Below are 26026 nucleotides of genomic sequence, written 5' to 3'. Positions count from 1 at the left end.
TTAATTATTTCTGAAGTTGGATCATGACATTTGCCCTCAGTTACAGTTGCTTTAAAATCATTTTATCACCTTCAATGCAGTTTCTGGAACACTTTGTTTTTCCTTTCTCTATGCTAGATTAGGGGTCAAACTCCTGTTACACACACACACACACACACACACACACACACACACACACACACACACACACACACACACACACACACACACACACACACACACACACACAGAGAGATAAATTTCTATTGGAAAGATTCCACCCCAGGTTTTTAGAGCACCCTCACCTTTGCACAATGTGTACATTGTTAATCTGAATTGGCTTCCAACACATGATCTGACAAATCCTTGATTACCTTAGTCATGGACTTTGTGGTCTTGAACTAGTTAAATTGACATTATATAATATCTAAGAAAGCAATTCGATAACTAGTTAAGTTAAGTCAAGTTAAACCATATTAGTTAAGTCCTGGTTTTATTTAAGCCCTGAACTAGCCAATAGTGTTTTACCCTGTGTGAGTGTTTTGAAGCTCCAACATTGACAGTCTGTTTCTACCGGTTTGCATTTGGCAAGAAAGCTGCATGTTCTGAGAGGGATTTTGCATTACAATTAATTCCAACCATCCCTTCTTGAGCTGTATGACTCACTCCCTTTACATGCAGTCCATGGTATGAATGTAAACAGGGTGGGCGCGGCCAGCAGCTGTTTTAAGTCAGACAAAAACAGATAAGACTAGACAGGAAGTTCAAACAATTATGCCTTAAACATAAAGCTTCTCTTTTTGTACTCTGTACTGGGATGCTAGATTTACAGTGCAATACGTTTTAGAACCAATATGATGATTATTTACAATAGCATTCATATTCAATGGGTTACTTCCAGAACGCATTCAAGTTTTCATGAGCGATAAAACAAAAAGAAAAAAAGCTGTCACAGTTAGGTCAGCTTGATGCAGAGGATCCAGAAAAAAAGACATATATATGTTCTTGTTCTTTTACAATAAACACATCATGAATAACACATAATGAACACAAAGACAAATAAACACTACCCCATCCCCACCCACAAACTATGAGCAAGGGGCAGTTCTAAAGTGGCCTCGCATATAAAAGGACATAAAAACAAATAAGGCCCGACAGGTATGAAAATAAAAAAACAAAAAAACAAAAAACAAACCTGATTTACACACTTGGTTTTCATTCTGGGCGGTTAATCACATTAAGATACACCACACTTCAAAAATTATAAACACAATGGGCTTGCTCTGATCAAAAACAGGTTAAGGCAACTCACATGTGACTTGACTATAGTTGGACAGAGGTGTCAGCTTTGAGAAATCTATGTTCTTTCAGCAGTTATTGACCTGAGGGACCAAAGTATGTTTTGTGGTTTCATCTTAAACAGAGTTCTGCACCTCCTCTGGGCTAGTCCATATGATCACTGGACCAGAGATGTCTGCCAGTCAACTGCAGTCACAGTGTTCATGGACAGCTTGGTTCCTTTCTCCTTTTGGATTCAGTTTATTTATTTATTTTTAATCATTTCAAAACGTATTTGTCTCTTTCTTGTCAGTTGTTAAGAGCTGTAAACTGTCCATTGTTCCTGTGAATTAGATTATAATTTTTTTTTTAATTATCAGATGACAAATTAACCTTTTTGGAATGATTATATGCAAGAGATTTATTTTGATGCCTTTCTGACCAACAAAAGTAGATAAAAACTTCCCAACAATACAGACAATAGCTTTATGGATTTTTTTCCCCCCCAAATGTGTAACTCCCAGTGAAGCCTGTGGACGAAACTGTAGGCTTTTATTTTGAAAACCCCAACCGGAAATGTACAATGATTCCTTCTCTGGGAAGTTTGACTGTTTGCATTCTTACTCTCCACAACTGAACTCAGGTCCACAAGTAAATTTGCGCAGAAATGGACGACAGAGAAGACTTTCTCGGTAAGAAACGATACATTTTAAGTAAACTTTTTATATTGTGAAAGAATTAAACTGCTGTTTTGTTTTTATGTAAATTTATCGGAGAAATATTTACCCTCCGTTAATCCGCAATACTACTCCTCTGTACTGGACAGTATGGAGGGTTTAATTGGTAAAGATCTTCCACGTTATTCCGCCAATTTACCTGCTGTTAAGTTCCGAAAAAGGTCTGTCTGTTTCGAGGAAGGTTCCCTGCAGTTAACATAGTTTACGGTATTTTAAACCGATGGTAAAAGGGTCAGGCACACAGGGTAAGCTGTCTTATTTGCTCATATCAAGCTTTTTAATAAATTATATATTTGAGGTCCTCGGTGCAGCGCTGTCTATTGTCAGAAATGTGTGTTTTTATGGTTAAAATCACATGTGTCGTTAACAGTTACGTAATTTATTATCCATGTCCTCTGACTCTGATGTGTGGCGGGACAGTGACAAACAAGGTGTATCAAATATATGCTTTAAACTTGTTTCAACATATTGGTAGTTATCATAGTAGTTTGCATTTCAGTTGCTGTCCTAGTATTTAATATGACATATAAATTATATTTAACCAATTACAGAATCAGTCCTATTAAATTGTTAAATGTTGTAACCCCAAAAATTAGAAGTATCAAATCATTCACCTTCCTAGAAGTTATGCCTGTGTACTGATTTGTTGTTGTTAAAGCCATGATGATCCATCTTTTCTACCAAGGGACATAAAACCAAGTCCTTAAGCTCAGAAGAAGAGCCAGGGATAGGATAGTCCCTCTAGGAGAGACTTAAAATCTCTTTTTCATCACTTCAGAAGAACCTGTTGAATATTTGCCCACCAGTCTTTGAACACACACCTGTGGGCCAGAGTATGACAGATGGAAGCACCTGTGTCTGTACATCTCCATCATGTGTCTGTCGGTAAAGGTTCCCATTTAAGCTATTGCTCAGGTTTGCCATCAGTTATTTTGATTTAACTTAATTATTTCCAAGCCCTTTGTACATAGTACTGATGTTATTTATGCATGAACCCCATCTCTCTCATGTGTCTGCAGTCATGTCTACTGCCTTTTGACTTTGGACCACACTATTCCTGTAGTATGTCAAAAATATTTGAGGCTCAATGAGATAGGGATTTTGTAAACAATGCTTTAATGGGGCTACCAGTGGGCCAGAGAGAAGTGTTTCCTAACCATCATGATAAAATACTCAATTGCAATTGGGCTACACCTCCAAAATGGATTATTTGCCTAATGAAACTTATTGACTAAGTGAAACTCAAATGCTGTTTTGAGATTCTGTTCAATAATTTACCCCAATGTTTTATCTTGCTCTCCCTAAACAGAAAAGTATGTCACTCATCTGGAATTTTTGCCCTGGAAACTGCAGAAAAAGAACAGATTTGCGTTAACAGCATGTCGTTTGTTATTTTACTCTTGACATTTTCCCCACAAATTGTGCTGCAGGCTTGAGAAACAGCCATCCAGGCACAATCAAACTTATTCATATGTTGTGTTTACTTCTGTTGCATAAATAGGCATCGTCACAAACTTTAAGTCTGCTTCATAACCAGTTACAAAAACCCCTAAGATGAGCTCTTTTTTTAATCATGTACAGCATGGTCTGCCCCTTTGATCTGATTCTGAGCCTTTCTGTCAAAAAAATCCCAAAACATTGAATTTTGAGCTCCCTGTATTTAAAGACAGTCAACAAAAAGGTAAAGTTAAAATAAAAATTTTAAAGTCAACAATTTGCACTAGCAGACACACCTTACTCTGATCTAATGATAAGTATGTAGATTACATAACATTCAGGCCGTGATAATTCAGCTGAACTAAGAACTTAAAAAACGACTGGTGTTACTTATTCCTAAGACCCATCACATGGTCGTAGAGTCTCGATTCAGCTGCTTAATTCCTGTCATACTTAAGTTTCTTACAGAAACAATTTCTCTGTTGTGGACTTGGTATAAACAAGGAAGCCTAATCACATTTTTCCTCAAAGTTTCTGGAATGTGAAACAGATAAGTCAAAGCTTTATGTATAAATTGAAAATTGTGCTGCATTATTGTTGAGAAAGAAGTGTTGCTCATGTAAACGTTCAGGCTATATAACGTTATTTATTTGAATTTCTGAATGCTTTACGGACTGTTCTAAATCCTTAAACCACTGTAGTTTATTAAGCTGAATGCTGACGTGGGTTCATTTTTATATAGTGGTTTTCAGAATGGGAACAGTAAGTGAGAGTGGTCTGGTCCAGCTACAAACAGTGTTATGACTTCACTGCACAAAAAGACAAAAGAAACTTTGGTTTTTTTTATAGATATCTTTGCTTTTGACATTTCTTTTAAAAGCTGACTGACCTGCTGATTATCATCTGGATTACAATGAAGTCTCTAAAAGTGGAACCTGCAGTCTCCTTTGTCATGACACCTTCAAAATGTTTTGTTTCTCTGACAAACTGTTAAACCTCAACTCTTTGAAGCTATTCTAAAACATAAGAAACAGGAAGCTGATGACCACCTAGTTTGTGCTCCGAAAATGTACAGTTCTCCCTGAACTGAAGTGAACTTTACAGCTCTTATTTTACATGTTAAAAAATCCTGGATAGTGAACCAATAGTAGTACATTTTTTTAAACAATTAATCCATCTATTGGTCCATTGGTCCTTTCATTGAGCCAACAGTTCAGCTGGCCATCTATCCATCATAGGGATGGTGCCTTTCACATCTGAAGCCATAGGGTACCGATGCCTGGTACCTGGCAATTGGCACTGGTACTCAATGGTACCAATTTTTCGGTAGTGTGTAAAGTAAAAAGTATCAATTTGTTTAATCATAACATATATATATATTTTTTCAATTAAACATATGTATTCTTTAATATATAAACTTGCAATGCTGTGTTTATGTCCAGTATGGAAAATTGCCTACTCTTGGACCCCCTCACAGTCACAAGGATGTATTTAGGTACCTCAACATGGTACCTTTTGGGTTTATGTGAATCGGTACCCAGTACTTTTGACAGAATTCGGTCAGTACCTATAAAAGTACCTAATTCGGTACCCATCCCTATCCATCCATCAGTCCAACCATCCATCATAATCTTGTTTAGGGTCCTGTCAGTGTGGCAGCAGGATCAGTGAGTTTCTTGAAACATCCCTATCCTTAGTATCATTTACAGCTCCTCCATGAGCATCCTGAAGTGTTTCCAGGCTGGGTGGGATATAATATCCTTCCAGTAGGGCCTGGGTCCCATAAAATCTTGTATTATACATGGGTGTTGTCTCCCTGATAGAGTTTGAGGACTGTGGCTTTTGGGTGCCATCTTCAATCAATCAATCAATCTTTATTTATATAGCGCCAAATCATTACAAATGTTATTTCAAGACACTTTACAAAAACATTTACAGGTCTAGACCCGTAAATGTTAATAAAATTTTATTAGCAGAAACCCAACATCAAGACAAGATAAATGGCAATTTAAATGGCAATCCAAGTGAACCTTACTTTGGTCTAGCTGGTGTGAGGTAAAGAGAGAGACCTGAGGCATACTTTGAGCTTGGCACGTCTCAGAAGATCCTTACTATGGCTGCTTTTTTCTGCGATCTCTTTTTCTGTCAGCCAAACTCGTGAAATTTGAGTTGTTGAATGTAGATTAACTTGTGGGGACTTACTTGGCCCCTACGTGGCCCTGGAATTGAAGTTGCTGACCATCATCCCATAATGTGCACCTGAGTTTAAATCGGCTCAGGTCCTGCTGGAGATCCCAGCTGCATCATCTGAAAAAAAAAAAAAAAAGAAGCAGAATTGAAGCTCTGAGGCCCCCAAATGGAGATCCTGTTTCCTCTGGTTACACTTCCAGATGTCACGCATGACCACACTCAGTGAGCATCCATGACAATGTGTTTCTGTTTGTCTGCTTCCTTTTTTCACTCCCCAAACTACAGCAAACATTAGTCTCATCTGTCATACATGACATGCTTTCTTGTTTGTCTTTAATTGCTGAATTGCAAACATCAGCTTTTCACCATAGCAGCCGGTGGACGTTTGATAGGTTTCTCTACCTCACTCTGTCTGTTGTCTCTCTTATCTTATTGATTCTGACTTTTTATGATTTTATTCTCTGTTAAAAACAAAGTTAAAAGGAAAAAAAGGATACATCCAAGCTCTTATCTTGTTTGAGCAGATTGAGACATCACTGGGAAGAATTTAAAGTATTCCAGCTTGTTCCAACAACTCAATCAACAGATAAGAGTTATTATGGGATAGCTGACAAACCATAAAACAACTCATTAAACTTAATCTGGAGATCTTTGAGTTGGGTCTGCATGTCTCACTTTACTTCCATGGTGCACAAAGTAGGAAGAAGCGCAGGAGTTGTGCGATATTTTCGCTGCACTGTCCAGTGAAAGCCTCAGTAATGAGTCCAGCTTTGTTCTCCACTTTCTATAACTCACATTCCTTCTCCCCCTCCCTCCCTCTGTTTTTATTTTTCCCTCTCTTAATGAGTCTCTATCTCCCTCTCTCTGCCCTCCCACAGGCTGTTCTCACACTCTGTCCATCTCAACATTGATCTTTTGGGGGGAAACACCTTCCCGCTGATATTTTTAGCCCTCAGCTGGACGCATTGTGTACAGCGAGGTATAAACACACCAACTCAGTTGTATTTTTATCCACCTTGCAACAGGAAAATAACAGGAGTAATGAAAGCCATCCTGAGGGATTGCTGGGGTGAAAGTATTTGTGCGGGATAAAGCATGACGCACTCACTAAATGCTGCATGGTGCCTCGGAAGTGTCTCAATCAGGTGCCATTGTGTATATTTATGTAATGTTACATCCATGTTAAAAACATTACATTCTTTGTATTTGGCGCTATTCATTTTCTGCTGCCAGGCTGCATTTAGAGGTCAGAGTCTGATTTATTACTTAAGTTTTGTATTATGGTTACTCACAATAACACACAAGCTCTAAAACAATGAGGTTTTCCTTGAACAGATTTATAGCACACTCCATCAGTCAGTTAGGCTCCATTTAACATGAAATATTCAGCATGTGCTGCTGATGATTGATTTTTTTCCATGTCTGATTGGGTTTGACATGGGAGTCTTTATGCAGAGTGTAATTTCTTTATCTTGTTCACCATCTTCAACTTCGGACATTTTTACCAGCATCTGTTTCACACTACTGCAACAACTAGGGTCTGTTTTCAAAGTCAGTTGGTCATCAATTGTTAAGTATCCAGCTTAGTCGGATAATAAACTGCACGATTACTCACTGACCTAGCTTGAGTGTTACAGAGTGGGTATCGTGCATTTTCTTTGTCCTCATTCTGTACCTGTGGTACCCCTGTGAAAGACTTATATGATTTACAGGAAAAAGAAAATCCTTTCTTTTCTCACACTGCAGTTTTAGAAAAAACGTATTTATCCAACTGTCTCAAACACTTCATCTTGACTTCTCCGAGTACCCCCTTCCCTCTGATTGGCCAGCCCTCTGGAGGCCTGTCAGGGGCAGAGATGTAAGCCGACCTCAGTGTTCAAGGCCTGCCCCTCAGATGTGTCATACACCAGTTCCTTCTGTGATGACCTTATCATTAAATTAAGTCTTATCAAGATCTTTTTTGATCAGTTTACAGACTTTCCGTAGATTTCTGAAACAAGATGTAGCAGTTTCAAAATCTGCAGATATTTATTATGACCATCCAGCATTGTTTCTTTATCCATATTTAAAATATCTGGTTTACATAACGCCCCCTCTTAAATGTACAGCAATAATTCCACTCAAAAACTAAAAGAAAAGAATAGGTTTGATTTTGCTGCTGCCATTTTACTGTGATTTGTTTGCCTGCTGCTGTTTTGCATGGAGAGATCTCAGCAGAGACAGTATGGATGCAAGTCCACTTTTTGGCACCCTTCTGAAGGGGTGCTAGACTAAACCGATCCGATCTCAGGGGGTGGAGCTACAACACTGCAGACCGTTGATTGGTCGAAAGAATTCTCACCTACTGTGCAACAGCGGCTGTTTTTTTCCTGGCGGCACACAGTCTTCTCTGAAACAAAACTTGATTGCACTTAGTGATGAAGAGCCACATGCCGATCAAAAAAAAGACAAATTGCTGGATGTCTTCCATTGTTGCTCTTTGTCTACTGTGTCCCATTTTTTGTTCTCCGTTGGATTTATTAGCGGGGTAATTTCAGCATCGGGCCACGAGGGGGCACAGTTTGTTGTGGATACGCAAACGGGATCAGGCTTAACCGCACCGAACTGAACCGAACCGGACTGTTTGGTGGAAACACGGCTTTAGACAACTTTAGTGCCTGTTATAAGACGAAGTTTAACTGACAAAGTATCTGGTGCCTTCAGTATATCATTAACAGAAGACTCCTCAAACGTCCTCTCACTGTGCTCTGTGTTGGCTGTTGACAAGAGGAAAGGGTGTGCATTGCTCTTTGGAGCTTTGTATCATCCAGTGGAAAAAGTGAGTTTCAGAGCAAAATGATGCTTTTATTGTGTCATGTCTGAATGGGCCATTTAGTCCTTTTGTCCCTGAACGTTTCCTGATATGGAAATGAGGAATATGCTGCGAATGAAACTCTGGACTTTGACTGATTGAGAAGTTTGTTTCTGTTTTTGATTCCTACAGTGCCCCTAAAGTCACAAAAGATATTAAAAAGAGCACCTGTGCCAGACAAACCAGTGCCTCACTCCCAACTTTTTTTTTTTTTTTGGATCTGAACAAGATAGTGCAGGAGTCAGCTGAGCTTTATATCAATCTTGACTCAATTATAAGAACATAACTGCTTTACTTGGACATCATTACCACTATATTCCATCAGATTAACGTCACCTGAAATGAATTTTGAAGACATGCAGTTGGTATCAGAGATACACCAGTTTTAATTGTGTGATTAGTTTTATTTATTAACAATTGCAAAAACCTGGCCAGCTTCACAGGTACAGGTGGACAAAATGCAAGAGGAGTGGATTGCAAGTCAGGAAATTATATGTTTGTTAAATTGTCCCAGGTAGTACATTTTTTATGCTTGTGAGAATTTTTTATGTGTTCATGTGAAACTTTCTCATTAGAAACTTTGTCACCAACACATAAAACTTCCCCTAAAGATTTGTTTAGCACTTTATTACCTATTGGTTGAAAAATAATTCTATGCTATGCTAATAGTTAATTCTATTAACTTTTGATTTTATAAACAATCAGCATAACCCACCGTTACTGCACTTGGGATTAGTCTTTCTGTCAGGGAGCTTTAGAATGAAAGAGGGGTGATCTTTTTTTAAAGTCTCAACACAAAGATGAGCACATACAAGGTGTGGGTGGAAATTGTTTGCATTGTATTGTGCAATTGGAAAAGGTGGGGTCTCCACTGTGTCACTGTCAGTGTGTTTCACAGCTGAAAATTAATGTGATTTCCTGTACAGTTGTGGAGGACCTTTCAGAGCGACTACACAAAGTACTGCCCACTGAACACAGGCTGTCTCCTGCTCTGCAACACCACAACACAGCTTGGTGTGTAGATAAGCCTCAGAAATGTGTTGTGATGATGACTTTGTTGGCTTAGGATGAGATCACAGTTGTTGTTTCTCCCCTCTTTGCAAGAATAAAGTAAGAAGTTATTTTTTTACATTTACTTTATGGATTATCAGACTGAACACGGTTCCCGTATTTGAGTCCTTATTTTATTAAACAAAGTGAGAACTAGGCCTGTCACGATAACAAATTTTGCTAGACGATAATTTTCCAAAATATTATTGCTGATAAACAATATTATTGTCAATATTATTTTGATTTTTTTCCCCATTTTTTCATTGATGTAATTATGATAAATGGGATAATAAAGTGAGTACACTATATCAAAAGCAAGAAACTTTAATTTCTTAAGAGTATTTAACTGTTATTAAAAGGTCAGGATCTTTTAAATAAAATAAATTAACCAAAACACAAAAGCTGTTAATCATCACTGAACGTGATATAAAGCCTTGTTTTTAACTTTTTATAACTGATGAAAACAAAACTTCAGGAAAAAGAGGACTTGAATACGGGACAGCCAAATGATATCTTCAAATCACCACAGCAATCAGATGTGAGAAACATTTCTACGAGGAGTATTAATTTTTTTAAAATTTGACCACAGCCCATCTGGAATGACTGGAGAGATGGATTTTTGACCTACACTGCAGCCAGCCACCAGGGCGAGCAGTTTTTGTGGGGACCTCACTCCAAGCCTAATAAGACCACATCCTTTTTTTTTTTTTTTAACAGTGTATGGTCCCCACTACCTGTTGTCATTTTCGTGTTCTGAAGACCAGCCCGAGACAGATTCTAAACCTCTACGTCGCTTTCACATTGGCTCCGGAACGGTTGCAGTCCAGATACCGTGCGGATTTTCCGCATGCTGCCACTCACATCAGCTCCAGATAGAGGCTGCGGCTGGCTCCGGTGCCAGGTGCGGAAACGGCACTTGCGAGAGTAGAAGCTCACATGGGTTCACGTTCTTATCTGGACTTGCGCGAGAGCTTTATTCCTCGAATGTTTATTTATTTTTACCGTTACTTTTTTCTTTTCTTGTATTATCCTTATAATAGTATGGGATGTGTCATATAAAATGGGATGACTTTCCACTTCAAGGATGAGTCTCTCGTCGTCCCTTGTTGTCAAAATGCGACCTCCTGTCACCGGGTGTGATGTAATGTTTACATTTACTACTAGCTTGACTGTGCTGTCAAAGAAGAGTCAAGTTACATTAGTTTGTTCATTGATTTTATTTTAAAAATCAACGGATCTTCATGCCACCCGGCAATTCACTTCCTGTGTAGCTCGTCATATTTCATTTAGCTTGACACAGACCCTCTTGGGCGTCCAGAAAAGATAGACTTCTTGCGGATTCTTTCCGTTGTGCCATATGGACTCGCACCGCGCGGGGCTAATGTGAGCCTACAACAGTGATTTTAATGACACGGATTACATGCGGAAGCCGCACCGGACCCGCACCGGATTCAGTGTGAGCCTGGGGTTAACCCAGGCAGAAGGGGATCAACTGGATCTCCTTTCCAGTCAGTGACTTGATATGAGACATGATGAAGTTGTCTTGCTTTGCTTTTGCTGAGAATTGACCAGGGTTGTAGTTTTTAAACAGCAGCAACACTTCAGCTGTTTGGCAGAAAAACATTGTAATGATTTATAATTTAGGAATGGATTATGTGACCTGGTATTAATTGTGTTTTCTAATAGATAAAATAATCCTTCTTGCTTTTATGGGGCCTACATCAGCTCCATCTGCAGGACATTAGACTGATGTTGTAGCTGCTGTATGACTTCACTTATGATGAAACTATGCCTGTTATTTCTGCTGTTTTGAAAGAGAAGAGACATTAACAAAACTGTTCATGTTGTGCAGTGAGTGATGTTGGAATGAGGATCAGGTGAGTCAGTGGATGAGGTGTTTCAGATAGTGGGGACAGAGGAAGGATAATACAAAGGCTGTGTCCGAAATGGCATACTAACGTACTACTCATACTAAGTGTGACGTCAAAAATAGTATGTAGTGCGTTCACGTTAAATAGTATGAAAACATTGTGTGTGCGAGAATTACCCGGATGTATACTATATCGGTAAAAATTTTAAGTATGGGAGGTGGGCATACTAGTCGCACTGACACGCCCCATAATGCATTGCGAGCCCCTTATTTATAAACGTAAATACAGAATGAGATGACAAGATGAGAAGCAACTAAAGTGGACTTAGCTCTACAGGGAAACCTAAACGTAAGTACATAGAAATAAAGTGCCTGAGGCGACGGATGGATCGTCTTCGGTGTCTGAGAGCAGTAAACATTTTTTTATTTTTTGAAGAGTGATGAATTCGTCTTGAGACCGGTGTTGGCTAAAAATCATCCACTAGCGAACTTCCCGTTTTCAAAATAAAAGCACCTTTTTATCTCCTTTAAGTTCTTTGACGCTTTTGTAAATTGGGCTCTTGTTTTGGAGCGGACCGGAAGTTTCTTCGATAGCATATTGGCGCTCTTAACAGAATGTCTGAAATGTCGAAATTAAATTTGTATCCGTGCATTTTATGGCCCAAATGACCACATTTTGGTATTCTACGTGATGACTTTCTCGCCTAAAATGTTCTTAAAACTTTCAAATATGGCGAATCAACAGAGATATTTGATAGCCTAGTGTGCTTCCATAGACTTATGTGTGCTTCCAATTTTTGTCGTCGGAGGTTTTAAAATGCATCATGGGAAACTGAGTAGTATACTACAGTGTAAACGGTTGGCACTCTACTCATACTTATAGTATGTAGTATACAGTATATACACAACGACCATGTAGTATGTAGTATGTTAGTATGCCATTTCGGACACAGCCAAAGAGTTCATAAGAGAAGCCTTGCTGGAGACATGGATGGAGGGTTTCACCTGCAGCTTTGACAGCAAATAAAAAATGACTACAGTAATCCGTTATAAAGAAAAGACAAACAGTGATGGCCCCACCTCTGTTGAGCCTTTTGAGGCCTGAACTGGATCGCATGGAGTGAAAGCCTTAGAGAAAGAAGATATGTGCACATTCAGGGTGTGGGTAGGTGTAATCGTATTTACTGTGAAGTTATTCCAGTTTGATCTTACTTACAGGGATAAAGGAAGGGGAAAATCTTCAAGAACTGTCAGTTTGTTGATCAAACAAACTAAACAGATAAACACTGAATGTTTTAAATGCCTGTCAACATTATGCAATGGGATGAGTCAGAGAGGATGGGTTTTGTTTGGCAACACTGGAATCTGCCGAAACTTTGCAATCTCTATGCAGTGTGCGTCTGAAGCTCCTTGTGTGTTACATCAGGCAGAAACCAGTTTCCTGACATCCTCTTCCAAAGAATGCATCCTCCCTTCCTGCAGCTCTGACAGACCCTCTGTCCGGCCTTCCTCGGCAGGCTGCAGAGAGGAGAGCTGATCACTGTTGCTGCAGTAATGATTGTGCTTAAATCTAAATGTCTGTTTGCAGAGGTGAAGAAGCCAGAGAACAATGAGCTCATGATGTTGTTCCACTCACGTGTCTGATGGAGCAGATCACATGTTTTATCACTGACCAGCATACAGAAGAAAGCCTTGGTTTTGATATTTCTGACTGTCTCATCCAAATAGCTGCTGGCTGTGCTTAAATTCCTGAAACATTGGCATTCAGCCTGAAAGGTTAAAGAGCTGCCAGATCAAGCAAATGGGTTCCAAGTTTACGCTCATGTAAATATTGGACACCTGAAGATAAACAGTTTAAGGCCCTGATTAGACCAGTCAAATGCAGAAAAACTGTGTTGCGATACAAATGTTTATTTGTATTGGACCCTGGGTTAAAGTTTTCATGTCTCTCTTCGTGCCTCTGCTCCACCAATTGAGACAACAAACAAAACTAATGTTTGAAAAACCTGATTCAGAAAACTTACTAATGGACGTTCACCAAGAGAGACTTGAGACTTGTTCATTTGCCACTAACAAGAATCATTAAGAACTCTTCATCATTTAACTCCTGATTTTCAGCCTTAGGGGCCATTTACAGGACAATGGTTTTAGGGTGAAACGTAAAAGTTTTGTTGCGTTTCAGCCTCGCGTTTACATGGAAACGGCATTTCAGCTGACCTAAAATGAAAACTTTTGAAAATGGCCTCCAGTGTGGGATTTTTCAGAAACAGTGCCGACACCGTTGCTGTGTAAATGATAAGCCGGGTTTTCAGTGGAAACGTCACACTGACGTCACACTCCGCTTCCCATGAGCGCATCAGTACAACAGTACAGTTGTTACGGTCGTCGCGGACTACCATGTTGTGCTTGTGCTGCTCAATCTACTGTATCTGCTGACTGTCTTCATACAAAATGTGCATCTGTTGCTCCACTTTTGCACTTAGTAGTCCCCAATACACCAGATGATCGACTCAACTCTACTTCAGTGGAGATTTCCCAAAAGCGGCTTCTGGGCAAGACGGTTATAGTGCCGACTACAGGCCTGGCATACTTACTACAGCATTTACAGTCCCTCGTGTTTCCATGTAAACTCATATTTTTTCACAGCGTTTTCGCTGCGTTTTAGCATTTTTGGATGAACCGTTGGCGTGTAAAAGGGGCCATAGTAAAAAGTAGTTTCACAGCACCTTTACCTCCTTTATCATAATCTTATCCCAATCTAGCATATTCTGAGCAAAATACAATTTCCTCTACACCCGTGGTTCCCATCATGGGAGTTGAAGCTAGGGCTGAAGCCAATGATTATTTTTATGTCAACATAACTATTGATTCTTTTTGGACTAATAATGAGTACTTTGCATACTGTTTTGGATGCCGTTTTACCTCGCTCGCTTAAGCACGCACATGCATGTTTCAAGTGTCCATGCATTGCTGTATTGATACAGTCGTAGGAGAGTTTGACTTCACACAATGTGTTTCACTGATTAGTTTTTAAAAGCTTTGGCTTTTTCAAGCATCCTCTGTACTCTCCAACATATTTCATGTGAACTTCTTCTATCTTCCTTTGAATAATGTATACAGTGGCAGCAATACTGCACCCACCACTTCCTGTTATGAACAGCAGGTGCAGATGAGTTTTTACCAAGGGGCAACATCAGGTTTGGAAAAACGAAGCCTATGCGGAAGTGCAAAAAGTTACTGCTCATCAAGAATCTGCATCGTCCAGTCAGAGACACAGCTGAGCTCACGTGACTGACGGGCACCCTATAGCTGTTAAAAAGGAAAATCAAAGCCCACGCCATAACCAATATGGCTGCGTCTGCCAATTGGCTTTGTTGCACTGTTTCTGGAACAGATGGGTGCTGTCCCAGAGACTACGTCCATATTTCATGTACTCTGTGTTTTTACCAGCTGCTATTTGATTTTACATACAACAAAAACATTAATACAACAATTTACCTGTGTGTCAATAAGTTTTTATAGATGATGCAATAGATTGTGTTGATTATCCGTTGCAGCTCTAGTAGTGACCCTCGAAGGGTCAGGTAACACTGATAGGGATCGGTTACATAATGTCCTCCAAAGTCAAAAGCCACAGTTACAAATTTCACCCATTGTTGTGAACATATAAACAAAAATCAGGAGGAAATTTGATATATTGTCTCAAATTTAGCTAAAGTTTCTCTTGTGTTTGTTTTTGGATTGATGTTTCCACGGCAAGGGAGTCCCCGGTCTCCAGTACTGCTGTTTCAGGGGTTGAAGTCTTTTATTTGTTGAAGTTTGTGAACCCCTGCTCTAGGAAGGAAAAATCTACACAGGACCATTTCCCCTGTCTCTATTTCCATTAATTTGCTTTCTGTTTCCCCTCATTTTGTTTACTGCAAAGCACTTTGGAACAGCTGTGCTGTGTTTAATTATCAATGAAGTTGATTTGGTTTGATTTCAAAGATGAGCAACTTTTGAGTATATTAATAAAAAATCTTCATAATTAAATGAGTCAATATTTTATTTCTTCTACCTGCTAAAGCGGTATTTATCAGCCTTCAGTGTTTTGATGTCTGTGTTATACATTAACCAACTCTTACCTCACCTCACCTTATTTTCAGGTTCGTTTGATCCAAACATACCAGAGGAGGGACCATCAGCGCCCCCTCCTGGCTGGTTGGATGACGTACATGGATATCAGGGGCACAAAGGGGGAGGTCAGTCTTTAGCTTTCTTCTTGTTTGTTTTTGTGTCTGTATTCTATGTTTTATTAAATACGATCTCAATTTTGTGTTTGTGTTCATACCAATGTCCAGAGGATGATAACCCATTGTATCCACCTCCTCCTGCCTATAACCCCCAGCCTGAGCTTGACAGGAACACCTCTGTGCCTGATGTCAGGTAATACACACACAGATAATCTGAGCTTTTGTCTTAACTAAAAAAAAACGAGTAAATAAATTAAAAGATAAAAGTGGAGTTAAATGCTGTTTTTGTTGTTGTGCTCCTTCAGGGTCCCCACGGTGTCAGAGGATGTAGCCAGAGAGGCCTTACTCAAATATGTGGAGTCCAAATGGAAGTACAGCTCCAAACCAGCCAGGAACCTCACCTTCAAGGAGCTCAAACCCATCACAGTGTACAGGGTGAGAGAGCATCAATGTATCATCTCTGTTTTTTCCTTATATTTTTCATATATACCTTAAAAAATTCCCAGTGTCGATGCTGCCTTGTCTGCAGATTCTTTTCATAATGATTTGTAGTAGAACTTAAATTTGAACCACCACATAAAATATAAAGTACAATGGAAATTTTATTCCAATTTTGTCTCGAAATGATTCTTTACTTTTACAGAGTGTCTTTCCAGTCCCCACAGAGCTTTACACAGTTGGTGTTGTCAGTCAAAGAATTAACACTGAATGCATCATATGGACTAAAGCTTTCAATATCTGTGTGCAGATTTTTCTATTCCACAAAATACACAGTTCATACTCAGCAGTGTTTTTCCATTGAGATAAATCATTGTAGTATTTATTATCAGCTACCATATTTAATATGCTGATGCCTCAGTATAAATGATAAATAACCAAATAGTATTTTAGCATCCATAATTGCTTTTAGGGGTGTACATGTCAGAAGTAATCAACAAGATCCTAGAGAAACTGCCTTCCATGAAATTTTCACGGATAAATTTTATTATTTATCTGTGAGAAGAAAGCCAGATGAAGATTTTTTTGTTTGGCAAAATGACATGGCCATATAACTAAAAGATCTGATGTGATCCGAAGGTTTCTTACAGGAGCTTCAACGTTTTGCTTTTTTACAATATTTCAACACCCAAGCAAAACCATCAAACTGTGATTTTTTTTTATAATCTATGTGAAAATAAGGTGGTCAGCTGAACCAATAACTAAAAGTTGCATATTAACTCCGTAAAGTTTTTAAATGCAATTCAGCACATGCACCCTATGATTTTGTGGTTGTTTTTTGCAGTATCGACTGGAGACCTTCACCGAGACCAGAACCAGCTCCTGGCAGTTTGAACCTTACAATGGTAAAAAAAGCTCTGGGATAGAAATGAAAGGGCAGGAAGAAAATTGTAGCATTAGAGCATCATCCTTATTTCACCTGAAGAATTAAAACTCCTTTAGTTTCTTGCAGGTAAAAATATGATTATTATTAAAAGTATCTCTGGTTCCTATTTCTCTGTAAAAAAATAAAATAGAAAATAAATAATTAAATAAAAAAGTCCTTTTTACAACAGAGGTGTTTTTGAATATTTCTGCCAACATGAAAAAAAATCAGTTAAAAATCCCTGCACAATCATACCAGGCCAGTAGGTGGCGTGAGGTGTGACATATGTCTCCACCCCAAACCTTGGGGTAATGATGTAAAACAGCACAATTTCCTACACCACCATTACACCGTTTACACAGATGCAAACCAACCAGTGGCCTGCCATCCTGGTGCATGTGGGATACACGTTATCTTATTTTTCAGAACTTTTGATTCTACTGCTCACACAATAACAAAATCTCCACAACAGTTTCATACCAAAGTTTAATTTAGTAAATTATTGGAGGAATGTCCTTATCATCCCCCCTAAAATTTAATTTAATGGTGGTCTTGTTATGTTTCTGAAGATAGACTTACCATTTTTTGTCCTTCAGCTTTTCTTGTGCTTTTGATATATCCTTGAATGCCACTGGGGGCAGTATTCTCTATTACAGCAAAAAGGCAACTACGACTGAACAGGAGTCTAATTAAATCGATAGGTTAGGGCGAAGTCTTTGTTTTTGATTTCTCTTAATTTGTCCAAAAAAGCATCTCCATCCACGATCAACAAATGTATAATCTGTCTTCTCATACCTGCTTGATCAGGGGATGACTCTACAGACCATCACCTCTTCATTTGTCTATGATAATATAAACTTGGTGTAACCTCCTGTGTTCACTGCCGACCTTCTAACGTGTATCTTTAGGGTTATGTTGTAGTCTTTCATTTGTTTTAGACTCAAAAATGTGCCAGTGTGAAACACTAAAGTAATAAACGTCCACTCCTCTGGTAACCTGAGGCAAATAATTCTTATTTTTCTCCACACAGGGCAGCCTGTGGATGGTCCTCAGTACGGTATGAGTCCTCCACCCTGGGAGATTCCTGTGATGTTGCCTGAGAGATTCAACGACAAGGTGGAGAAGATCCGTGTGCCGCACTCATCCATCATCAAGGTACAAATATCTTTTTTTCTGAATAGTGACTTCTTTGTTGCCCTGACTTTTTGGTTGCGTAACATCTCATTGTGTTTGTGTTTGTGCAGGTATGTCACAAGTGTCACGGCTGTGGAAGAACACGCTGTGGAAGTTGCCACGGGAGAGGCCAGGTGAGACCTTGTCTTATGACACATATGATTGCAATAATTGAGGGAGGTAAGGATAAATCTCAATCAACCAAATAAATCAGTAATTAACTATTGAATGGGAGTTATTGATTAATAGCAAGTGTAACAGATTACTCTGTAGCTCTGTAGCTTTTGTGCAAACTCTGCACTATTTCTCTCTTGCTTTAATGCTTCATTTACTTCTGTCTGTTTCTACTTTTAAGTTTTGTTTACAACCTGGCTTTTTTCTACATGTTTATGCCAAAGCCCAAGATGTGACTGTGATTGTGCTCAGAGCAGTTAGTCCAGGATGAGTCCGATTGAGGCGCATACACTTTGAAAAATTTGACTTCTCACAATTCCAGCCAGTTGAACATGTTTGCATGTATTTTAAAAGGCCACTGAAAGTAGGATTAATATAGCACATCAATTTTAGAACATCATGTTAAGCAGACATGTCCAAAGTCAGGCTCAAGGTCTATTTTCATCTGGCTTCCAGCTTTAATCTTGCAATTTATTAGACATGTCACTGAAATGAATCAAGTTCTAAATTATTGTATTTACATTTTCTGTCAAGTGCACAAACAAAACCAAAGTATATCTAGTGAAGACTCACTAAACTTCATTTGGACTGTGCATAGGCCTCTTGTATAAAGCTAAAGCTCTGTACATTCTGCAGAAACTCAACAACTCTAGCAGCTGGCGTGTTTACCTGAATGTATTTATCATGATGTGAAAATGTGCTTTATGACTATATGCACTCTAAAAACACATCAGAGGACACAACACTAGATTTAAGATATGAAATGGTGCAGGAAAGACAAAATGGTGCATAAAAATGTTTAGAATTGACGTAAATACTTGGGGATAAAAATGTTGTCGTAGAAAATCAGCTGTGGTGCCTGAGGTTACACCAAAACAGACATAAGCGGAAAGTCCATCAAAGGAGCTCTCAGTTATTCAGATGTTCATACCTCTCGGGGAAATGCATGACTTCAAATCACTGTGGGACAGATCACGCTTTGATCAATTTAGGTCTCTGTTGAACTCGTAACTCAGACTTCTCGTTTCACTTTGCAGAAGCGTTGCACCTTCTGCCATGGCCATGGTCACGCCAGGAACAGGCGTTGCACCTCCTGTCATGGCCGAGGTCGCAAAAGGTGGGAGTCCACCCTTCCCAGTTTTTTTCTTACGTCTCTCTTTCTCTGAATTTCCTTCTTCGTCTTACAGAGCCGCTGCATGAGCTGCCATGGCAGAGGGTACAGAAATAGGCCGGGGAATCACCACCACTCTGGGAGAACACGTTGTACTTTTTGTCATGGGAGAGGCATGAAGAGGTGAGAGGAGGCTGAAAGAGTTTCAGTTATGAAATTAGAGCAAGTGATAAATTATTTGTATTTTTTTCTTCCTGACATTTTTTTAGCAGCAATACTTACACTGAGGCACCAAATTCTTTTGAGGTTGCAAAAAAAAATTTTTTAATGTACAGCCAATAACAAGTTTATATCCTGTAAGACTGTACCTTACCATCATGTGGCAAGGCATGTATACACTGCTTATACAATCCTCAGTTTTAATTAAAACTTAAGTTTGATTCGTTTGGTTAGTGGCGAGTGGTTTGTCCACTATTTAAAGAAGTCAAAGAGCAACCATGGCCTTGTCTGTGCTCTTTTTTGCACAGAAATCAAAGTGTAAAGACATTTATTCATTAGTACGACTTGCTCCAAGTGATGTCCTGCCTCGTACAACATGACACTCCAAAGACTGGTTGAGATGTGACGACCTTGAGACTATCATTTAAACCTCATTAACATTCAGGGACAACCCCTGTGTGCATTAAAGCTTAAATCCTCCTAATGTTTCTTCACTGTTGTTAAATTTAACTCCCTACACACCAATTAAGTGTCAGATTTCTTCTTGCCATAACAGCTTGGCTTGTTTCTTCATTCATTTTACACATATAGTTCCCTTTTGCATGTTCTTCTGCGGCGTTTCTTAAACACAAGCTGGGGGGATTTTAATCTCTGTCACTCCTCCAGGTGTATTCACTGTCATGGCCATGGCTTCAAGACCTGCACTGTTTGTCACGGCAGTCAAAACCTCCTGCATTTCATCCTGCTCACGGTGACATGGTGAGTAAAAGCAATGTTCACACACACACACACAAAGACACACACAACTCATCCCCTGTTATGCATATTTACGTCTGTGTGTTTCTTTTCAGGAAGAACAATATAGAGAATTTCATTCCAGACCGTCAGCCGGACTTCCCTGACGAGAAGTTTGTGAAGGTGTCAGGAGATCCTTTCTTCATTGATGAAAATAATCTGGTAAGAAGAATCAATGCTTCTCATTATGACAAGGTTAACACATAAGATAAGATATTTTAGTGGCACAAGACTGATTTCACTGTTTCTGTTAGCAGAAGGAAGTTTAAGTGATTAGAGCTGTAGTAATGACTCTAAATATATTCCAGGTTAATCAGATTCCCCTCCTTTTTTGTCCCCAAACTTCCACAAGAAGTGCTGCTCGGACTTCTTTTTCCTTGTAATAGAGGTGCAAGAGCCATCACTAAACATCAGCTTGTGAAGTTCTTTAATGAAAGACAAAATGTAAATTCTGTCCATGCCAATGCTTGCTTGCTTTTTTTGCCTTTTGTTGCTGAGTGACCTCAAAGTCCTCCAATTGGAGGACCCTAGAGTTCAAAGGATTAACTCTGTGTCCTTCCTATTCCTCCCTGCAGGTGTATCCTATCCAGGGCTTTCCTGATGAGGAGATCTGTGCTATTTCCAGATCAATGATCAATCAACATCTGAACCAATTCAGCTCCACCAGCCGCATCCTTCAGCAGGTACAGACAAACATTCAGTCAATTAAGAAACCAACAGGCATTATCAGCAGATAAGGAGAGGCAGCTTTATGAATTACATAAGGTCCATGTTTAGAGCAGCCCACTCCTCTGTATCTACGATAACGATCTCTTGGAGTCATTAGACCGCTCTCTTCTCATCTTTGACTAATTTTATGGTTCTTTTCTGTTTCTGGTGACAGCCATATTTAAATGCCCCCTTTAGAAACTTTCAGATTGTGTCAGGTTTGGCCCCCTGTGGACCTCTGCTTATTCTGTCCTCTATTTGTTTAAGAAGTGTCTGACAAGAAATCTCACCCTACTGAGCGTTGACAGTCAAATGCAGGGGTGGCCATCCAGTCAGAGACCGAGAGCCACAAAAATTACAGTGGTACTACAGCCACTACGGGAGCCACGTCACGCACGTGGTCTCACAAACGCACTCCCTCTCACACATAAACAAAATGACTTAAAATGAAAATCAATACATTTCCAATTTTCAAAGCGAGATTTACTGTGTTTGTGTGTTTCAAATCGTACTAGAGAAGAGAAACTGAAACGTAAATATCAATCCCAACTGATCCCAACGTTGGCATATATATATATATATATATATATATATATATATATATATATATATATATATATATATATATATATATATATAGTTCAGATTGATTGGCACACCATTACTCATAACTATATATATATATATTTTCATAAATGGATCAAAGAATCACGTACCAAAAGGCAATGAGCCACAGGTTGGCCACCCCTGGTTTAATGTATCAGTCAGTGATTGATTGATGTGAAAAATATAAAAAAGCTGTTTCAGCTGCGTAGCTGACAAATCCTGGCACCACTTTCAGTTATTAAAACAACATCTGCCCATGGCTCTGCCCCAACAGGCCTCCAGTGGGCCGACCAATCAGAGAAAAGGGGGTTTGTAAAGCAGGGTGCCTTAAAGAGACAGCAGCTAAAATGAAGCATGACATACAGAGAATGAAGTAAAGGTTTTCTTAAACACCAATGTGAGAAAAACAGAGATTTTTCTTGTTGTACATCATACAAAGCTTCTCTAGGACACCAGAGAGGTGGTTTAAAGAAATTAAAATAAAATGTAAAAAAACTAATACTTCCTCTTTAAATGTGATCACTCAGGATTTGTGTTTAAACCAGGTCAGGATAATTACTTCTATCTGGTCGCCTTTCTCCTTTGGGAGGGTCTGTGACAGTATTAATTTAACATCATATGGGAATCCAAGGCATTCCAAAAATGAAAAAAATAAAAACAAAAAATAATAAATGAAATAATTGCACAGTACTTCTTTAGCTGATTTTTATGATTTTATTCAGTTTTGGCAGAATAGTAAGACATCTGGACTCTTTCTTTTAGTGTAACATGACTGAATGATTTTAATGCCATGATTTCTTCTTCTTCTTCTGTAATTTGTCCGTAGCGTCAGACCATTGAGATGGTGCCTCTGACTCATGCCTTCTACACCTACAGCGGTAAAGACTACAGCTTCTTTGTCTTCGGAACAGAGAACAAAATCCATGCTGCCAAGTATCCCACAGCCTGCTCTATTCTTTAAACTGTACATGTGTAATCCTGTTGTTATTATTGTATATGTATATGTGTAGTCTAGTCATAATGATGGTATTTGTGAGGATTGAAACAGGGGCAACAGGTGAGAAATCATCCATTGGTTGTACGCACATGTATCTACAAAAGTCCGTCTTGTTAAGTGTGTTTGTTTTAATGTGAAATATCAATACTGTGCTGGTAGTGGTAGAATAAGCCTTAACAGTTACAGCTTAGTATATTCACCAGTTTAACCCTGAGAGTCTGCAGGCATCAAAGGTCCAATTTTTACATTCTTACACAAACCACTAACTGCTAAATGGTACACATTATCATCTAAAATAAGTGTTTGGGAATCGTGGGTTGAAAATTTTACATCACTACAGCTCTACGTTTCCATCAATTTCAGGATAATGATATGATTATGAGACTTATGGAAAACTTAAAGAAGAAAAAAACGCTTGCAATCAAAACAACAAAAGACCTGTTTTGGGCTTTTTTGAAGCGGCTTTGACCGGTGTTTTAAGTCAAAGAGCGACCCTGTTGATTGATGACTTTCAGCAGGATGCATCCCTCTCAAACAGCTCTAAATTATCATTGATTACTTTTCTGATGGGAATGTTTTGACACAAATATACATTTGTAAAATTAAACTACAACGCATTCACCAGGACTTTTTCTGAGTTTCAACAGTTGATATCCACTGACATGTTCAGCCAAAGGTCTCCAGTTTACAGAGTCACTCTTTAAACTATAACACCGGGAGCTGACAGAGACACATTCACTCAACGAGCCTTAAAGAAGACCATTGTTTAGGAATGACTTAACCAAGTCAAACACAGCTGGGTGTAATCTTATTGTGGATGGGTGGTGAAATAAAAACACTGTGACCTCTCCACCCTCAGAAACGTTCAGCTTGTAGGCCGAACTTCCTGGACACCTGGAGAGTGCTACTGTCCAGGCAGAGCCGTTTCAGGGGGGGGAAAATACAGTAGTTCCCCAAAACTAAAATTAGAGCCTGGTTCCTGCAGTCGGAAAGCACATGCACTGCTGCCCATAAAGTTGGAACAAAACATTTTCCATCTCTCCTCATGAAATTATTGTGATTTGCAAAGGTTAAAAGGGTGGTTCAAATGTCACTGTGGTATGTCTGGAAGAGGATCAGTGACATTCTGAAAATGTAAACACTTTATCTGCAAAGAATAAATAACATTTTCACAATCATTTCATTAGAGGAGGTAGAAATTATTTTATTACAACTTAATGCTCAACAGTGTAGTTCCTCAAAAAGTACCTAGTTCCTGGGGAAAGTTCCTGCAGTTGAAAAGCATCTGAACTTCTGATAATACCAAAACTTACTGTTGGCCTCTGCAATTCATTCTGTGTCATGTTGTTGATAAACCACCCCTGTCTTTTTATAAATCCTAACTCTCCCAAACTAAAATTTATTTTTTGTTATGGGAAGAGTACCTCGCTTTTATCTGTTATCTCCTCAGACGTGATTTGCACTCCAGTAGAAGCCACACGTTGCAGTAAAGACCTCATATCTGGTTACAGTCTTCTTCTGCTGCTGCTTCTTCATCCTGCCCCTTATTTATAGTGAGTGACAACCAGCATAGAAAACCACTACTGCTCCCTAAACGACAAAATTGGTTACACACATCCCCCCCCCCCCCCCCCCCCCCCAAAAAAAAAAAAAGAAGAAGAAAGTTATCATCAGCACTGAGATATTATGGCAGCCTTTTGATGTATGAGGTTATTTTAGCCAGAAGTCTCAGGTTTGAAGCCAATCAAAAATACAACCAAAAAAGGAAATCAAGTGTTAACTGCAGGCTGGTGGCTGCTTTCAGGTGCCTTACGGATATATTTATTATTCAATATCATACCAGGTTTGTAGAAAAACTAATGTGGATTTTATGACGCAAGTTGGACGTTATTGGGTTTAAGCTAGTTAAAAGACTTTTTGATTCTTGATTCTGTTTGGCTCAAAAACTCTCCCTGATGCCTGACAGGCTCCATATAATCCAGCTTTATGAAAAATAATCTGCATGTTTGTGTGATGATGACTAACACTACCTCTGTTGTCAGATCAGACTGAAGACAGTTACTGGTGCTCACTCTGGGCTTTCACTGCCAAACATTTCTCCTCCGCTTCAGTATACTGCCGAGGTTATGACAGATACTCATGTTATGATATGTCTGTGTGGATTATTAAAAGCTCTTTTTATGTAGCCAGTGGAGCTGGGATCACTTTGAGCTGGTGCAGCAGGTAATGCTGGGTGTTCACCTTTGACACTTAGCTGATCACAGTGTTTAAAGATTTTGTTATGAAAAAGACTGACCTCTTCACTGTTATACCCAAAGAAGACATTTGTATCTCTAGAAGCCATAAATGTTCTGTTTGTCATTTCGTTTTCCATCAGCTCTATCTTTGTTTTTTCTCTATTTGATGTCTTGGTCGTTCTCACCATTCACTCTCCAGTGGGTTTTAGTTGCTTATAAAAAAAGAAGCTGATGAATGCCAGAGAGCAGGAATAAATTGGCTAAAACTTTGACTCTTAATTGTCATAAACAGATTTGCTTTTTAATTTCTACAAACAATATACAATGCCTGGCCAAAAAAAAGTCCCCACCAAAATAAAAGACCACACGTTTTAATATTGCGTAAAACTACCTTTAGCTTTGATTATGGCACACGTGCTGTGGCATTGTATCGATACGCTTCTGCATTGTCACAAGATTTATTTCCATCCAGTGTTGCATTAATTTTTCACCAAGATCTTCATTGATGATGGTAGAGTCTGACCCCTGTGCAAAGCCTTCTCCAGCACATCCCAAAGATTCTCAATGGGGTTCAGACCTGGACTCTGTGGTGGCCAATCAATGTGTGAAAATGATGTCTCATCCTTCCTGAACCACTCTTTCACAATTTGAGCCTGATGAATCCTGGCGTTGTCATCTTGGGATATCGCCGTGCCATCAGGGAAGAAAAAGTCCATTGATGGACTAACCTAGTCACTCAGTATCTTCAGGAAGTCAGCTGACCTCATTCTTCAAGCACAGACTGTTGCTAAACCTAGACCTGACCAACTGCAGCAACCCCAGATCAGAGCACTGCCCCCCACAGGCTTGGACAGTAGGCACTAGACATGATGGGTGATCACTTCATCTGCCTCTCTTCTTACCCTGATGGCCCATCACTCTGGAACAGGGTCAGTCTGGACTCATCAGACCACATGTGCTTCTTCCATTGCTCTAGAGTCCATCTTTATGCTCCCTAGCAAAATAAAGCCTTTTTCCAG

At 39.2% G+C, this 26026-nt stretch overlaps 1 protein-coding gene across 1 annotated transcript; it reads left to right on the top strand.

Annotated features, from left to right (window-relative positions):
• Positions 1 to 1848: 1848 nt before the first annotated feature.
• LOC141788666 (protein SSUH2 homolog) lies at positions 1849 to 24390 on the top strand. Its single transcript, XM_074667683.1, has 12 exons — positions 1849 to 1949; positions 15538 to 15633; positions 15733 to 15817; positions 15930 to 16059; positions 16907 to 16967; positions 18018 to 18142; positions 18232 to 18294; positions 19522 to 19628; positions 20331 to 20423; positions 20516 to 20621; positions 21035 to 21142; positions 22600 to 24390. Exons 1-12 carry the CDS (start codon positions 1925 to 1927, stop codon positions 22732 to 22734), a joined length of 1134 nt encoding a protein of 377 aa, XP_074523784.1. The 5' UTR covers positions 1849 to 1924; the 3' UTR covers positions 22735 to 24390.
• Positions 24391 to 26026: the final 1636 nt, after the last annotated feature.

Source organism: Halichoeres trimaculatus, unplaced genomic scaffold (assembly GCF_033239565.1).
Source record: "Halichoeres trimaculatus isolate MK-OKI-2021-1 unplaced genomic scaffold, fHalTri1.1 fHalTri1_scaffold_1, whole genome shotgun sequence".
Classification (NCBI taxonomy): domain Eukaryota; kingdom Metazoa; phylum Chordata; class Actinopteri; order Labriformes; family Labridae; genus Halichoeres; species Halichoeres trimaculatus.
Note: the sequence above shows the minus strand (reverse complement) of the source record. Positions and strands in the feature narration are given on the sequence as shown.

Excerpts from the sequence above, each read along its gene's own strand:
- LOC141788666 (XM_074667683.1), top strand. The coding sequence starts at position 1,925 with ATGGACGACAGAGAAGACTTTCTCG. Across the intron at positions 18,143-18,231 it reads CGCACTCATCCATCATCAAG|GTATGTCACAAGTGTCACGG; the intron begins GTACAAATATCT and ends GTGTTTGTGCAG. Across the intron at positions 20,424-20,515 it reads ATCCTGCTCACGGTGACATG|GAAGAACAATATAGAGAATT; the intron begins GTGAGTAAAAGC and ends GTTTCTTTTCAG.